This window comes from Leguminivora glycinivorella, chromosome 1 (genome assembly GCF_023078275.1).
Source record: "Leguminivora glycinivorella isolate SPB_JAAS2020 chromosome 1, LegGlyc_1.1, whole genome shotgun sequence".
Lineage (NCBI taxonomy): Eukaryota > Metazoa > Arthropoda > Insecta > Lepidoptera > Tortricidae > Leguminivora > Leguminivora glycinivorella.
This window is the reverse complement of record NC_062971.1, coordinates 22,855,518-22,873,320: the sequence shown is the minus strand read 5'-3', so window position 1 is coordinate 22,873,320 and position 17,803 is coordinate 22,855,518. Positions and strand designations below refer to the sequence as shown.

General features: G+C 41.4%; 1 protein-coding gene across 4 annotated transcripts in view; it reads left to right on the top strand.

Moving 5' to 3' along the window:
• Positions 1–16,964, top strand: part of LOC125228100 (protein dissatisfaction) — a 46,431-nt gene extending 29,467 nt beyond the window's left edge. For 2 of the 4 annotated variants that reach the window (XM_048132552.1, XM_048132574.1), the window contains 8 exons: positions 9,416–9,567; positions 10,375–10,545; positions 11,451–11,561; positions 12,781–13,020; positions 13,524–13,605; positions 13,691–13,796; positions 14,279–14,404; positions 15,813–16,964. In XM_048132552.1, the coding sequence (XP_047988509.1) occupies positions 9,416–9,567; positions 10,375–10,545; positions 11,451–11,561; positions 12,781–13,020; positions 13,524–13,605; positions 13,691–13,796; positions 14,279–14,404; positions 15,813–15,885 (1,061 nt within the window). In that variant the 3' untranslated portion in view covers positions 15,886–16,964. Of the gene's footprint in view, positions 1–9,415; positions 9,568–9,625; positions 10,007–10,374; positions 10,546–11,450; positions 11,562–12,780; positions 13,021–13,523; positions 13,606–13,690; positions 13,797–14,278; positions 14,405–15,812 lie in introns of those variants that run through there. The other 2 variants (XM_048132568.1, XM_048132560.1) reach the window with 2 other exon arrangements.
• Positions 16,965–17,803: the final 839 nt, after the last annotated feature.

Sequence of the window (17,803 nt, the reverse complement as noted above, 5' to 3'; positions counted from 1 at the left end):
TCCCTGAGACCGGTGGTTCTCCGCAGCGCGTTTGATACGGTTATGTCCTTTGGAGGTGGTAACGCTAAGGAGCATTTTTGCGCGCAGGTGTGCCGGAGCGTGGGAGGCTGCCCACCTGGCGCTCCCCCTCTGCCTCTTCGCTGCCCTCCGCCCTCGCTGGCTCGTTAATGATGATGTGCTCAGCCAGCAGACTATTTCACTTCTGAATACATCTTTCTCACTTTTGATGCTTCGTCCTTTTTGCTTGCAAAGGGAGCGCTCTCTCGGTCCCTTTCAGTCGACGTTCGCCTGGTCGCATCCACCTAGTCAAGTCGGCAAACGCGTATCTACTTTGTGTCGGAAATGTAATGGAACAAATGCGGCTGGAATTAACGTCGGAACGAATGTCGGGATCGGGACACGGGGTCGTTCTCACCGGATATTTTCCACGCGATGATTCTGATGCGCATCTATGGAGCGGCAATAACCTTTGTGGCGACAAAACATCGATAATACCTTGTGTAGTTGCCAAGTTTAGTTTATTTGTAATTGTTAGGTATTTCTAATCGAATATTCCTTCTTTACCGTAGACTTTTAGTGGTATAAGTTAGTAGTAGTCAGGGCCGGATTAAGGGTAGAGCGAGTGGAGCGGCCGCTCTAGGCGCCACATGGTAAGGGGGCGCCAAAATCGAGAATGTGGAAAAATCCATACAAAAAATTATACGTTGCGTGGGCGCGCACATATCACAAAATGGCAAGAGGAGTCGGAAATGAATCCACCTATTGAAAATCTAGATTTGTAATTCAGATTAAGTGGAAAGTTGCACCACATTGCCATTCATAAGGGCGCTGTTGCTAGGGCGCCGTAAAAGGAGGATTCTAGCCCTTGACGAACCACATTGTTGTGAGGCGAACGGCAAAGTTACGTCGCTATCCAAATGCAAAAATATGAGTCTATCCGATAGTCCAAAGCGGAGTTCCTCATAAAGCCAAAGGCGCAAAACGTCGCAGAGAGGCGCAATTTTGTGAGTCACAGCAGATGGTGAGCGAATTTCAAAGCACTCAGATCACTTAGTGGCAAAATACCGAAATGGGCATCCCGACAGTGACGATCGAGTCCGCAGTTAATCTCTTAATTAACTCTTAGTATTATAAAAATATTAGTGATAGCGAAATATAAGGCCTAAAAGTCGGGAACATAGGCGCCCTGTGAAGTCAAAATACCCCAAAATATGTCAAAGACCGCAGCTCTGCAGACGATAAAAGCTTGAAAGTTCGCGGATTCCCCGCTGGCGGGTTGTCTAAATTAATCGAGCCAATAGGAAAAAAAAAATCGCGCTCGCTTCGCTCGCGCTTACTATTTATAATTATCTTCTCTTTTGGTTAGGAGAAATTCAGAATCTGCTTTCCTGACTTGGCCACTATAGTGCTCCATTTTGTTTGTTATTTTATGTACATGATATCCACGTTCAGCCACACGTAACTATACTAGGGTGTGACTACGAAAGTTCAACCATTTGTCCCTTTCGCACTCTGTATGATGAAATCCATAAGTTCTGTATTGCGTAAAAAAATTTCGCGCTCGCTACGCTCGCGATTTATTTTCCTACGTAGAGAAACTTCTTCCCAAGGGCGCCGAAACTCAAACTCGCTCTACCCTGATCGAGTGCACGGGCCGGCGCTGGTAGTAGTTACGTAGTTATTGCATTGTAATAAGGTGAAAAATGGATATATCTCTTTGTAGTCGACTGTACAAAATAGCTGCGAGATGGATCGATGCCTACTTGTCATCACGAAAAATAGCCATACGCCGTAATGAAGCGAGCATAATGAGCGAATGTAACATTTATTTAAAAAAAAGTACTTGAAGTAATAAACCACGGCGTATTGTAGCAACAGTTGTTATAAAAGTACCCACTAACATTTAATAAACGTGGGTAAGTACCTTTCCTATTAGAATCTTTCCCTCTTTGTAAAGCAGTGATCCACAAGGCGGTTTTAACATCTTGATCGGGAATTTGTTAGGCGAAGCGCACTCGCCTCTTGGCGCCGACATTCGCCAGTCATGCTCTCTCAATACGTGACGACGGGGTTTGAGCGCTTCATAAACTATAATGAATGATAAGGAACGATTCTCACTTTTATGCTGAAATCTTGGTACCTAATCGTTGGTATTTTTATAAGGAGGTTAAAATGACTGCATATAATATATTACCTTGTATCTTGATTAAGGTGCAAAAAAAACTTTTAATAAAAATGAATTACTCCACCGGTAGTGGTCATTCAGCTGATATTCCCTCCACGCATGTTTGAAAACTTTGAAATAACTAGTTATCTTTTTTTTATATGATAGCAAACGAGCCATCTTATGCGAAGTGATCATCGTCGCCCATGGACATTAGAAACATCATAAGCAACTTAGACGTTGCCAACCCTTAAAAACTTGTTCATATTTGGTTAACTGCTTAGCTGACCAAAGGTTCATTAATAATCAGTGTCACAGTTACCGGAGTTCTATAAAAACATTACCTCTTCTACTTATAGGCTATTCCGCATTTTAGAATTTATCGACAATCAAAGTACATACATACTTATTGGTGCAGCGACCCAAAATGAGTCTTGGCCTCCGACACGAGTGCACGCCAATCATCTCGATTCTTAGAGACGTCCCTCCAGTTGTATGCTTGGAGATAGTGCAGATCCGCTTCAACGGCATCACCCCAACGATATCTAGGTCGTCCTTCGGCCTTCGGCCTTCGTCCTACTGAGAGACCTAGGTATGCCCTTTTCGCGCCACGACCATCCTCCATTCTTAAAACGTGGCCGAGCCAACGGAGACGATGGGCTTTAGTCTCGCCGATGATGTTAGGTGCAGCCACAAGATCTTCAATTTCAACAATAAAAGTACCTGCAAATATTTTTCTCTATATCTTTCAGTAATCGCAGTATCTTTCAGGCAGGGTCGCCATGTACGGATGGCATTAGAGAAACAACAGCTTCGATGAATATATGATTTATTCTGACTGATATTAGGCAAGGTACACGATTATATAGGCAGTGCTTACGTACTACTGACATAGGTAAATACATACTACATCACAGATTTACCGTTAGCGCGTAACGTATAGATAAATAACAGATTCGTCTTACCACAAAGGCGTCTTCGCCGTCGTCAGTCAATAAACCTTTTGACCGTTCACCAATTCAGCTTCGTGGAGCCTCCGGAGGCTAGCCGGGGCGGGATTATTGGGTCATTAATCACACCCCACCCCTGGCTAGTGCTGTGCCAATTTATCGGAACAAGGGCTATTATAAGATGTTTAATACAGGTAAAGTGGCTGAAAATAGCTATCGTCTGAACTAAACGGTTTGAAGATGTGCTTTCGGTAGAAGGCTGAAAATAGTCTATAAGTGCGTTTTTACATTATCCGATCCGATATCGGATGTAGGACCGATATCCCATACATTACAGGCGCCATCTTGGATTTTTTCCATTGAAATCCTTCCGACATACGGATAGGATACTGTGAAATCGGACTAATAGTGTATGAAAGGCAGGAATCTGGGTGGGTAAATAAAACTGGACGAGTAGTATGGACGTGTTGTATCATTTGTCAGAGAGATTCATTACTTTTGGTATACTTGTAAGATCGTTATAGGCCACAATCTCACACCCTACCTGTTGTGTTTTTTATATGTGAGTGTGTTTTGTAAAACGTCCCACTTTGTCGGTTACCATTAAGGCGAAATTTACTTGTATTATATGAATAAACTGACAAATCGGCTTTATAGCAATCGACAAAGTGGGACGTTTTCCCGTGCATACTCACATAATATGGGATTTAGAAAGTAGCTGCGTGCAAAATTTTCGTCATTGCGATATTTCCTCCACCTATTAAGCTCATAGATCTCTGTTTGGCCCAAAGGTTAGCTTGTCGAGGGTGCCTCCTGACATTAAGTTCGCCTTTTGTATATTTATTTACTGTGCAGTAAGTTTAAATAAAATTGCAGTACGGTGTGGATTGGTGTAAATATTTGTCGAACGACATAGATAGATACGACCCAAGCATAAACACCTGACATGGCGCAGTCGGTAGGATACGACACTAACAGAAATATTGATAGGGATGGGCCGTTTACCAGTTAGAATTAGGCTGCCACACGGCTGTATTAGTCGAAATCATGAGATGTTACATATTTTTATTGCACAATTTCTATCGATATACCAGCTACGGCCGTCACTATTATATCGACCGCAGAACTCCATTTACATGGACGTTAGCGGTATACATAACTGCCCACCTCCCTCCGAAGTGCCGGTGTGGGTACTACCTAGCCAACTCCTAGGTGCTTACTAATATTCTATTGTAGACAACAACCTTTGTTAATGATTTACAAGTACTTGTGGTAACTTAATAGGATTTAACAAAGATAAAGTCGTGAGAGATTCGCTTTTTGTCAAGTTTATTTATTTCATTAAAAAAAAACGGTAACGATTCAAAATCAATGCGTACCTAAATTTCGATATTAACTATACTCGACTCACTATTTTTTTAAACCGATACATGAGTTTTTTTATCATCATGACTTTTGTTAATCCGTTAAGCGCTAATCACGAAACGTTGTCCTTTTGCTTCTACGACCGATTTTCGCTGCGTTAATCGCATAGTTAAAATTATACAACTTTTCTGTGTGTCTATTTATAGAACCACAGCTCTTAAACGGATGGACCTGCTTGATTACTGGTTGTTTTTTTTTTTCATTCAGGATTTCTGGGATCAGATTTTATGAAAATGTTTCATCTGATTCATTGCATAGCGCAGATCCAATGACTCTTTACATTTTATATGGATTATATCAAGGGATTAGTTGACTACAATGTTCTCTTAAACGCTAAGTTTCGCCGCCGCCGGCTTGCTGCACGCGACGCAAAGTTTTTCTATTAATTTAGCGAACCTAAGCGAATATTACAAAGTAAATAGTTGAGCTATGTAGTACTGTGTAATATTTACTTAATGACTTAATAAAACGCATAAAAATCGAAATACCAAAATAGATTTCAATTAAGTACACAAAATTAAAACGCTCGTAGCTCTTAATTACTCGGGTAATGTATCAATTTTACGTTAAAAAGGTTTTACAAGGCCATTGTTTGCGGAGAGTTTTGTTTATAAAATAATTGGGGTCGATCGCCGCCCGCGGCCGCAAAATAACATAAATGTATAGTTTTGCGAGCTACGTTTTTCATAAACACTTTTTGTTTGCTTTCAATTCGCCGGGGGCGGAGCCAATAGATGTTTGAAGTTAAATCTCCCTTTAAACGCTTGAAATGTGATTCAGTGAGCCTTTTTGAAGAGGCTTATGCGACTTAAACGTGCCTACAGCTTTTCTTTATTGAGTTTATTTATTCATAACTTAAGATGTAGAGCGGTTAAGCTTTTTATAGTATACTTATGAAGCGTTATAATATCGATAGTGTCGAAAGCAACGAAATACAAAATTATTCTAGTTACATATTTGTAGATAACTACTTAGTACTTTCCCACCTTTTTAGGAATAGATTTGTTTTTTTATGAAATGTTAAAATTAGGTTAATTTAAAATGTGTAAACACATGGTAAACACTGAAAAACGTTTGTGTACTAAGTACAAGAAATTTGTGTGATATTTTAAGTACCTAGGTAAGATATGAGTAGGATTACCTACTTTCGAAAATTATTTTACGAATAGCCAAATCTCTAGGTACATCACATTGTCCTATTACTTCACTATAACTACATATATGTGAATTATTTATTTAATTAATTTCACTGTCAAAGGTATGATAAACAAACAAGTCATCCCAAACTTGCACTGCCCAAGCCAAAACAACATGACTGTAAAGGATCATAAACAAACTTACTTTCATTCGCCTTCACTTAATTAAAATCTCTCTTATACGCGTCACAGTGGAAACTAACCCCCTTACTACCCGGAAACTTGACTATTACAAACTGAGTCTTGCAATGAAAGTATTATGGTTAAGGTTTGGTTGGACATGTGATGCAAGGGCAGGGGTGAAGGCCGAGAAAAAAAGCACGTGTTCACTTCGGGATTACACGCGCCCCACAAACAGAGGTGAACTACATAGCTTCACTCGCGCCCCGGGCTTCGCTGAACTGACGATGCACGAAGTCTATCTACATAGTTCAGTTTTTAATTTCGTTTCGTAATTATAAATAATAATAGAAAAATACACATATTTAATGTCACTTACAGGTCGAACGTGATTAATTAGCATTATTTTACCTTTTGCCGAGGGTTCGGCATGTGACTGACTTTATACCTATATATGCAAAACTATAATATATCTAAACTACTTATGTATATACTAAACGCGGTAACTTGAAGTGTTATGTAGAAACATACACTACACAAGTAAGTAGGCACTTACTTACCTACTTAGGTACTTACCTGTTACTCTTTATTTTAAGAAACAAAAAATAGAACACGCCCTAAGTATATAAGTAGGTACTTACCTAATTGAATGCGAACGCTACCATTATTTATTCCAATTAGCAAATCTCAAACAGTGTCTTCAGAAAGTCTTCTAAGCAATGCTCCTACTAACTTATTTTTTAAAGTATGACAAAGACTCACAGCATCAAAATATTGAAACAATCCTAGTAGAGTCCGTCAGCAAATGCAATCCTCACTTTAAGCCACGTATAGCGTTCATGCGGGCTGACGCCTAGCAACAGTAAACTTACAACCAAACAGTAGGAACACTAGTAGTTAGGATAGGTACAGACGGACTACAAATTTAATGGGATCTGCACTACGATTGCACGTTAACTGCACACGGGAAAATTATAATTCGTGTGTCAAACGTGCGGTACACCGCCCGGTAGCAGAAATCAACGATTACACGAAGATAAGATAAGATACATTTATTGATAAAAATTAACATTTTTTACACGTCAGAATATATCTATTACTAAATTATAGTTACAACTATCATCTTAATTAACAATTTTATTATGAAGCGAACAGGTGTGCTCACAGAACCACTCGTAGTCTATTGTTAGCTTTACGCTCCATATAAAGTAAATCGTGAGCCCGTCTTAACCTATACGTTCTAATGTAACCTTAAACCACTGTGATGACGATCAACTAAAGGAATCAAACTATTTCTAATACGATCCATTGCATTTTACAATCTGACCCTTCAACATCTACATTTAAGGCCAGTTGCATCACAGTAAAGTTAACATACAGATCAACTTCACTGAACATATATCTACGGAACTTCCCATACAACATTTAGCGAGCTCTTTGACGGCGACTGACAAACGGTATGTACAACCACACCTCGGACACTGGCGATCAAATATATAGAGGCTCATTCCTAGCACACAGTCTTAGCTCGTGTAGGTGAACGCGTACTATGCTTGTATGAGTGAAATATGACAGGTCGACTGTTCGTGTTTTTGACAGGCGGTAACTGTGAGGTAACCGAGAGGGGGTGGGCGGCACTTTTAGCGGGGAGCGGGAGTGGCCATACTGTACGATAGTACTCTTTATTATACTGTGGTACAACCGACCCTTAGTATTCTTGGCATACCTACTGTCAGTAAAGAATTTAGTGTGATAGCCACGGCGGGAACGCAACGTATGCGCTCGCGACATGTGCGGGCACAATAGCGACATTCTCATGGACGGTCCGGTAAGCCGCTTGCGTGACGTCAGGGGTGCACTGCCGATGCAATTACAACGCTATCAACTTTTATGGACCACTCTTTTGTGCACTACTTGAGGATTAAGCGTTTTTAAAGAATCGACGAAAGTGTATTGTATCCACTATCAACTATGTAAATTAGAATTTGAAAAATATATTACTTTTTAGGGTTCCGTAGTCAACTAGGAACCCTTATAGTTTCGCCATGTCTGTCTGTCCGTCCGTCCGTCCGTCCGTCCGTCCGTCCGTCCGTCCGTCCGTCCGTCCGTCCGTCCGCGGATAATCTCAGTAACCGTAAGTACCAGAAAGCTGAAATTTGGTACCAATATGTATATCAATCACGCCAACGAAGTGCAAAAATAAAAAACGGAAAAAAATGTTTTATTAGGGTACCCCCCCTACATGTAAAGTGGGGGCTGATATTTTTTTTCATTCCAACCCCAACGTGTGATATATTGTTGGATAGGTATTAAAAAATGAATAAGGGTTTACTAAGATCGTTTTTTGATAATATTAATATTTTCGGAAATAATCGCTCCTAAAGGAAAAAAAAGTGCGTCCCCCCCCCTCTAACTTTTGAACCATATGTTTAAAAAATATGAAAAAAATCACAAAAGTAGAACTTTATAAAGACTTTCTAGGAAAATTGTTTTGAACTTGATAGGTTTAGTAGTTTTTGAGAAAAATACGGAAAACTACGGAACCCTACACTGAGCGTGGCCCGACACGCTCTTGGCCGGTTTTTTTTTTTAATATTACGTCGGTGGCAAACAAGCATACGGTCCACCTGATGGAAAGCGGTCACCGTAACCTATGGACGCCTGCGACTCAACGAGTGTCACATGCGCGTTGCCGACCCATTAGAATCTTGTACACCCCCTTTTGCTGTGTTAAGGACACAGTAAAAAGGAGTGTACAAGTTCCAAGGATAAGGTAACTCTACATCTACTTTTTCATGGATGAAAATTTCGGTAAAACTGGAAAGTGCTACTCATGAGAAGTTGTCGTTTTAGCTCTGCGAAGCATTTTCTTTCACCAAACCCATGTTATCAACAACGACGTAGAGCTACACCACTGAAGCTCAGCGAGTCAGCGGTAAATGGGCTCCACATTCACCAATCACTACACTTCCAATTAAAAGTCAACGAGATTATCTCAAAAAAAATTCGTGGCAACACAAATACCGGGCATATAGGGTGCATTTTAATAAGACACTACCTATATAAAATGATAAATGCAAATAACAGTTACCCAGTGTACCTACTCAGTACTCGTACCTAACTAATAAAACCTTACAACGCAGTCAATTTATCTACATATCCAATTAAAAGTCAGCAAGATTATCTCAAAACAATTTCGTCGCAACACAAATACCGGGCTTATAGGGTATAGGTGCATTATAATAGGCGACTCGATCCGGCTTACCGGGCCGTAAGCGGTTCACGGCGTAATCCGTGTAAAACAACAGCCAAGTTACACTGTCATCCACTTTCTATAGCCGATGGAACTTAGCGACGGTTTTAATGTGTACTTATTTGTAAATTCATACCTACTAATTAATTTTGTGTGCTACGAAATTTAAAAAGCGTCAAATTGTAAGCGATGTGACTTTTTTTTAAATTGAAATTAGATATTTATTAACACGAATCCTGTATTTTTATGTGTATGACCTGCATTTTTATAGTTCGTATCTGACACGAAGTTTACTTTCCCGCAACAGCAGTCCAGCACGAGCGCGGGCCGCGCAAGCCGAAGCTGCACGTGGGCGCTCTGGCGCTGCCGCCGCCGATGGCGCACGCACACAAACCGCACGCGCTGAAGCTGTCCCCTCCCTCGCCGTACGCACCGCTGCCGCAGACCTTCAACTTCCAAGTAAGAACTTTGGTGAACAAACAGGGAGGCAAGCGAAGCTGCAAGTGGGCGCTCTGGCGCTACCCCCGCCGACGGCACACGCACTTAAGCCGCATGCAATTAAGCTGTCCCCTCCCTCGCCGTACGCACCGCTGCCGCAAACCTTCAACTTCCAAGTAAGAGCGTCGTTGAACATACGATGACAAGCGAAGCTTCTTGTGGCGCTGCTCCCGCCGACGGCACACGCACACAAGCCGCGTGCACTGAAGCTGTTCCCTCCCTCACCGCACGCACCGCTGCCACAGACCTTCAACTTCCGATCTTTGGTGAACAAACAGAGAGGCAAGCGAAGCTGCACGTGGGCACTCTGGCGCTGCCACCGCCGATGGCGCACGTACACAAACCGCACGCGCTGAAGCTGGTCCTTCCCTCGCCCCTGCGGCAGACCTTCAACTTCCAAGTAAGGCCTTTGGTGACGCAAGCAAAGCTTTATGTGGCTGGCGCTGCTGCCGCCAATAGCGCAAGTATACACAATCCGTCGTGCGCTCTACAGCTGTCATCGTTCTCGCTGTGCGCACCTTCAACTTCCAAGTAAGACTTTTGGTGAACATACTTGTGAACATAAGCCCTCACCGTGGACACCGTATTGCTGCAAACGTTCAGTTTCCAAAGAGCAAATCATATTTGATCGGCAGGCGCTCAAAATAGGCTCATGAACCTGCTTAAGTTCCATGTGCATCGGCTACGCACGTACAAATAACCTTGCCATATGCACTGTCACCATCGGAATCTGAATTTAATAATAAGAGTAATTTCTTGTGCCAACAGTTTAGCATGAGCAGCAGCATGAGTGAGCAAGCGCCGCTAAGCGCGACATCGTCAGCAGGTTCAAGCGGCGCCGGCGGAGCGGGCGCCGTCAGCCCGCTGCCACTGGTTCCTGAGCCGTTCCTGCCGCCGCCACCACTGTTACACATGCTCATGTCCAGCGACAAATGTCAGGTGAGGGAACAGCCGTATGATGTGTGACGTCATGCCGGCTATGCTGACCGTATAGCCTATTTGGGAGGGACACTAATAGGCAGGTCGGCGACCGAGCAAAACACGGACGCGCGGCGTCTACATTAACCGTTTGCCGAGTATAGGTACAATGCCCCGCACAGGTGTGAATCCGCCTATTACATATCTACCCATGAACTTATCGACTTACGTACCTTAAGTAGAACTAAGGCTGGTTTTAGTGTCACGCGGATAATACGAAGCTCAAAAAAATCCTACTCAGAACACCCAGACAGCAACTGCGCAAAATAGTAGGATTAATTACAGGACACAACACACTGAACAAACACCTCAATAACATAGGTATAACCGATAGCCCCATGTGCAGAGCGTGCATGGAAGCAGAAGAAACCACCAAACACTTTCTTCTAGAGTGTAAACAGGTAGAAGTATATAGGAACAAGTACCTAGGTACGCCGAACACACTAAAAGAGGGATTTAGCAACCTGAAAACACTGCTAGGATTTGTAGAGGAGCTGGGGTGGCTAGAGTAGTGCTACGAGTACCTCGTCAAATTCACGCAAAATAGGCACAATAGTTGTCGACTTGCGGAAAATGCCCAACAAAACTAACTAACTAAGTGTCACGCGGACCGACCGCGCGGAGCGATCCGCACTGGACTAATATGTATTAACTTCAGGGAGCGTTTTAGAGTGGCGCGGATGGGTCCGCGCGGACGACAACATCAACTTCATACAAATTGGTCGCGCGGATTGCTCCGCAGCACTAAAGCCACCAGCCTACCAGCCTAAAGGTTTAACTTCAGCCACGATCTTCACAAAGTTTAGTTGTTGGTTTGTGGGTTCACGGTCAGCCAATCAATTTCATACCTGATTTCCCTTTGTCAGGAACTGATGTGGAGCGCTAAGCAGCTGCAACTCCAAGGCGACCCCTCACTCCTTCGGCCTCCGCCGAGTGCCTTCGGAGCTCCGCTGGCGCCTACATGGGAACTTTTACAAGTAAGTAAACGTCCGTTAATTTCAGCCCATTCGTTTATACACACTAAGGGCCGGTTGCATCAAACCGTCTGTCACCGTTAAAGCGTTCGTTAAATTTTGTTGTAGGTATGGGAAGTTCCATAGACGTCTGCTACGTGACGATGATGTGTCTGTCAAATGTGGTTGATGCAACTGGCCCTTAGTTGTACCTCCATAGGTGTGTACTGATAACCTCTACCTTGTTATGAAAGGCTTGCTACGCTACGTGCACGACTGATGCTGCCCTCATTTTGTCGGCTTTTCCATATTGAATTGTATGATACCCAATTAGTTCGAACGGTCGCCGCTAGCATTAATGTTGGATATGCCCATAAGATGACGTACCTATATTTCTGACGGTCAGAGCCACTCTGTCACGCACGTTTTCAATAGGATTTGATTAGATTAGGTATCTACAAAACTGCCTCACGGGTATGTAATTTGTCTAAAACCTAGCGTCGTTCGTCATAAATAACATAATTCTCTAATTTAATAAATGTTTGCATTCGTGTCAAGGACAATATGATTAAAAGCTTGATCTAACGCTATAGCGCTCCTAACATTCGTTTGTAGGTATTGTACCTAACCAAAGTGAAAATACTATATAAACCAGAAATAGTTGTCTAACAATTCCACGATACCTAAAGTTTTAAGAGGGTGTGTACATTTGTAGGTGGCTTTTTGACTCAAGGGGCGGGCGAGCACTTCCGATTGGGCGGCCGAGGGGTGACTTCTCGGCTTGCCTTGACTTTCCCCGCCCATTCGATACTACTACGATACATGGGTTAAGCTAACTTTTACATCGCGCTGTTATTCACTTTGCCGAATTTTGTGTAATATGCAATTGTAATTTACAAATCAAAAGAATAATTAAACTTCTTCGATCGCTCAAATGAAGAGGCACTTGAAGTATCTGTGCAATGACCACACCGCAACGTACTTTCCATACAGCAGTTTGTTTGACTCTACTAATAATCGCAATTTTCCAACGCGTTGTAAATGTAAATCGTTGGCAACAGCCAAAACGTATGTCTCAGTACCTACAATTGCAATTTTGGCTTTGTATCTCTACAAACGCACCGTCAGCGCGCTTTGCATCGATGCAAAGATGCGCATCGACGGTGTTTTTGGGTGATTCGTCTATATGTTTGCCTCCTATACAAAAATACGGAACAATTACCTAAACATGAATTAATCACAGGAGACGAGCGCTCGCCTGCTATTCATGGCAGTGCGCTGGGTGCGGTGCCTGGCGCCGTTCCAAGCGCTGACGCCAGCAGACCAGCTGGTGTTGCTACGCGCCGCGTGGAAGGACCTGTTTCTACTGCACCTGGCTCAGTGGTCCGCGCCGTGGGACCTAGCGCCGCTGCTGGCCGCGCCGGCGGCTCGCGCGCGGCTACCGCCCGACCCGCTGGCCGATCTCGAGCTTAACACACTGCAGGTATACTAGTAATAACTAATACCTACATTACCTACCTGAACCTAACCTAACTGAATGCATAGAATGTTAACTAAGCGCAATCCAGATCAAGCCTCCGAGTGCCAAGACAAGGGGACAATCCCTTGTGAATTGATATCGAAACGCTTTGTGTGTCTCTCTATAACTCTTAATTCCTTATTAGCGCGAAAGTGACGGTTTGCATTTCGTTCGTTAAGGAGCGTAAGCGATTGTAACATTGTTTAGGCAAGGCACCCTGGGTACGTAGCAGAATGACACAAACGCTCACGAAACGAAACGCTCGTAGATATCTATCTCTATCGCTCTTGCGTATTGGTGCGACAGAGCCAGACTACCTTTCGCGGCGTCTCGTTTTCGTTTCGCGTCGTAGAAATGCCATTCGGCTACGGAGCCAGGTCTCGCAAGTTTGACTTGCAAGCCGGTGTTAAATTCGATGAAAGCGAATTATGTAATTTTAATTAATAAGCCGGTACCTATTTTCGCAGGAAATACTATGCCGCTTTCGGCAGATAGCGCCCGACGGTAGCGAGTGCGGCTGCATGAAAGCAATCGTGTTATTTTCACCAGGTTAGTTTACGAAGTGAAGTTATTGTTTAAGGAAGAAAAATATTTCTTAAATAGATAAACATTACTTACATGTTCTTTCTTTCAGATACTCCCGGCTTGAGTGAGACGCAACCAGTAGAAATGTTGCAAGACCAGGCACAATGTATCCTCGCCGACTACGTACGCACGAGATACACAAGGCAACCAACGAGGTTAGTATGTTTTATATGAATCCTTAGCATATTCAACTTAATTAAATTATGTATGTATTCGTTACGTAGGGTAGAGTCATAAGTATATCGGTAGTTGTACATTTGAAATAGGGTAATGATGGCGAAGATTGAACGTTTTTCCTGAGGGGTAAGATGAAGGCTTTCTATCTTAACCCGCAAAGAAAACCCTTCAATCTTCCCCCACCTTACCTTAAATCAGTCTGCTAGTGATTTCAATCTTTTATTTATCTAACATTGGCGCAGTCGGCAGGATTAGGCAGAAATTATTACCGGGAAAGAAAATTTGTCGAGTGTCAACTGCGTACAGAAAGACAAGTTAGAATAAAATCCCACCATGTTAAATACCTACTTAGGTACCTATTGCAAGAAACTGTCGAATGAGTTCAGCCTTAAGCCTACAGGGTCTGGCTCCCAATAAAATAAACGTTCTTGACTCAATATGAGATATGAATTACTCGTAGATTCGGGCGCCTACTACTGCTGTTGCCATCGCTGCGGGCGGTGCGCGCGCGCTCCATCGAGCTGCTGCTCTTCCGAGACACCGTGGGGGACGTCTCCGTCGCCACCTTGCTCCATGACATGTACCGGTATGTACCTACTAGAGCCAGCAAGCTGTACCGTACCTATAGGCAGCTGTACACATTGGCCCAAGGTTTTGGGCCAATAACGAATTCAAAGTGTCGCTGTTTACACATTGGTGAACCGATCATGATCCATTGAAATCGTACATTCAGCCTTGCATCAAATGAGGTAGTTCTAATTGGTGTTACATATTGTTGTATATGCAATAGTGATGCGGCATCTCAGTTTTCCACCTCGAAAGCCAATGGGGTCATTATTAAATACACGAAAAACCATAAAAAAATTCAGAATTTGTGTTTTTTTTCAACAAAGTATCTGTAGTACGGCAAAAGTCACTATACACAATTTAAAGTAGACAAAATTTGTAATTCAATGAGACTAATTTGGTCTTGGTACGCCTAATACTTTCGAAGATTCGGCTTCTCAAAGGTTCGCAATATGAAGTAGGGTTAGTTAGTGAAATAAGCATAGTTAACGATAAATGAACTAGACTGGACCTTCGAATCCACAGCACTCCTTTAGGAGAAAGCTTACCGAGGTAGTACATCTCTGTCAACTGATCAGGAAGGTCAAAATCGTCATCTGATGGTGGATCATCAACGAGTGGTTCATCAACATTGGTACACACCAGACCTGGTACATTACCGCAAAATTGTCCACTGCAGTAGGTGCAAACAGCTGAGCTATTGACACTTACTTTCTCGCAACCACAACTGCTGGTACAACCTTCTTTGTAAGTACAGAAAAATGTTCATTTTAAGCAGAACCTGAGGAGTTGGTGGTTCCAGCTTCGGTTGAGAAATGAAGCCTTGTGGACTCCGTAAGAATTCATCTTCAGTATGGATTAAAAAAGATTATGCACCTCCGAACAGCTCCAACTACTTTTCCCTTTTGTCGAAATTGTGCAAAACTTTGAATGGCCGTATCTTAGTAAATATATGGCTTACCTAGACAAAATTATATTCATAATAACGATAATTTAGTAGACATCAAATTGTTCATAGCCACTTTTGCTGTTAAAAAAGTTTTTGGTGGTAAAATTTAACAAAAGTCAGAAATAGTCATAAAATTTTACGAATTTTCATGAATTTAATTATGACCCCATGGCTTTCGAGGTGGAAAACTTGGATTTAACATCACTATTTCATCTCTAAGAATATATAATACAAATTAGAACTACCTCATTTGATGCAAGGCGACACCCATTAATTGATACGATTTCAATGGATCATCATTACTCCGCTTGTTAGGGCAAGTGTCGACTGTCGTTTGTTTTATTTTATCAATCGCATTCCGGTATAGCGGTTAGGTCACTGCCGCATGAACTTTCTTAGCGAATAAAATACCTTGATAACACTAGAACCTAAGATTGAAAACCCACTTTTATTTTATTAAGGATTATTTTTTCCACAGGATGCAGCCTGCACCAGCACCGGCCTTTGGACCACCGCACCCTCCCCCTACCGACCATTGCGCCTCTCCTTAGTTTCGAAGATAGCAAACTGATTTTCTTCGGTCAGTGCCAGACGTTGCTACGTCGTAGGCTTGTATTTAGGATAAATTGTAACGTGCAACATAATTATATGGATCTACTTACCGTCATCGGAGACTCATGAGGGCGTCCGCAACCTCGATCGTGTGTGCGGACCGGGCGTGCAAGTCAAAGAGTAGATCGCGCGTAAGGCGGATTTTAACATAAGTCCAATTTTGTGAACGCCCTAAGTTATGAAAAACTTGGATGTTTTTACAAGCGTCCGTTTCTAATTTAACCATTTTTTACAGATAAGAATGACTACCTGTGTAATTTAACCTCAAAGTCATATCATAACAATAAGAAATTATGAAATTAGAATAGACCCAGCTCGCAATAAAAATAATGCGCAACATTCTCCGCGATTTATATCATATCAATATCAGTGTTTGAAAATCTGAATTCCTTTGTAGTTACATATACCTACGGAGGATTGTTCATTCGTTGTAGAAATTAGTTATAAAAAATCGTTTTGGTGTAAAATAGCGTGAAAAAAATCTGCCAACTATTCAATCAAGTATACCTATTGTATATAGATCGGTTTCTTAATGATGTTTGTTATGAAATTTTGAGATTATTACTATTAGAAAATTTTGCATAGTAACATACTATAACAAAGCACGAAGTTCAGTTATTAAAATAGAAACGACTGTTTAGGTACATTAAACACGTTTAGTTGCCTCTACTTATAAAGTAACATCTAGAGGTGCCTATTATAATTATTAAATAATGTGTCAAACATATCATATAATCTTTATCCCCAAGTTTTTGCAATGCATTTAATAGTCATTTGTCTAGTTAAAAGGTCTTCTAGTCGATGTATTTCTAGTCAAAGAACTACAAAGGTATGTTAATCTTAATAGTGTTATGTACATATATAAGATTCTAGGTTTAAACATAGTCATATAACTATTCCATGGATAACCTTTAAAGATACTCAGTGTACATAAAAGTTTAGCATAAAATGTACATAAATTATTCAAACTTTGAAGTTTTATTTATTTAAATAGATTCCTTATTATTATAACACTGACTGCATGGCAAGAACATCCATACTAATATTATAAATGGAAAAGTGTGTGTGTCTGTTTGTTTGTCCGTCTTTCACGGCAAAACGAAGCGACAAATTGACGTGATTTTTAAGTGGAGATAGTTGAAGGGATGGAGAGTGACATAGGCTACTTTTTGTCTCTTTCTAACGCGAGCAAAGCCGCGGGCAAAGGCTAGTTAAACTAAGGACTGTCCACGATAAAAAGTGGTCATACATAACATGATAAATCATTCTTCCTGAATGCACATTTTGAAGCAATATTATAAGTATTTTGATAAATCTATATACATAAAACTATATAATAATTAAAGCTATTCCTTATAATGCTTTAGTGTGTCTGAGGTTTCACCGAATGTATACCACCAAGCATTTCATTTCTTGTACAGCGTTTTTTAACAAACTTCACACGCTTCCTAGAACAATTTTATAAATACTTATATTTTTATAAGCTGTTTTACACACATTAGAATGACATCTTAGCAAACAAAAAATACTTTTTGAAACTCATTTCGACTTTTGGGAGTCAGGAAAACTTTCTACTCCAAGCACTGACAGTTGTTTTTGTATGGAGAGCCAAAAAGTGTCAAAAAGTCGAATTCAGCAAAGTTAGAAAATCTCAGTTCTTTCTTAATCAGATTACAATCAGAAAAATGATTACTATCGTAAAATCAGTATGTAATAGGGTATATTTTGGCTATTATAATTAAACATTAAAAAATTTTTTTTGTCAGGAAAACTTAGTAAAGACTGCAAGAAGACACTGTACAAAAAAATATTGTTATCATGAGATACATACTGCTAAAATTCATAGGCCACCTAAAG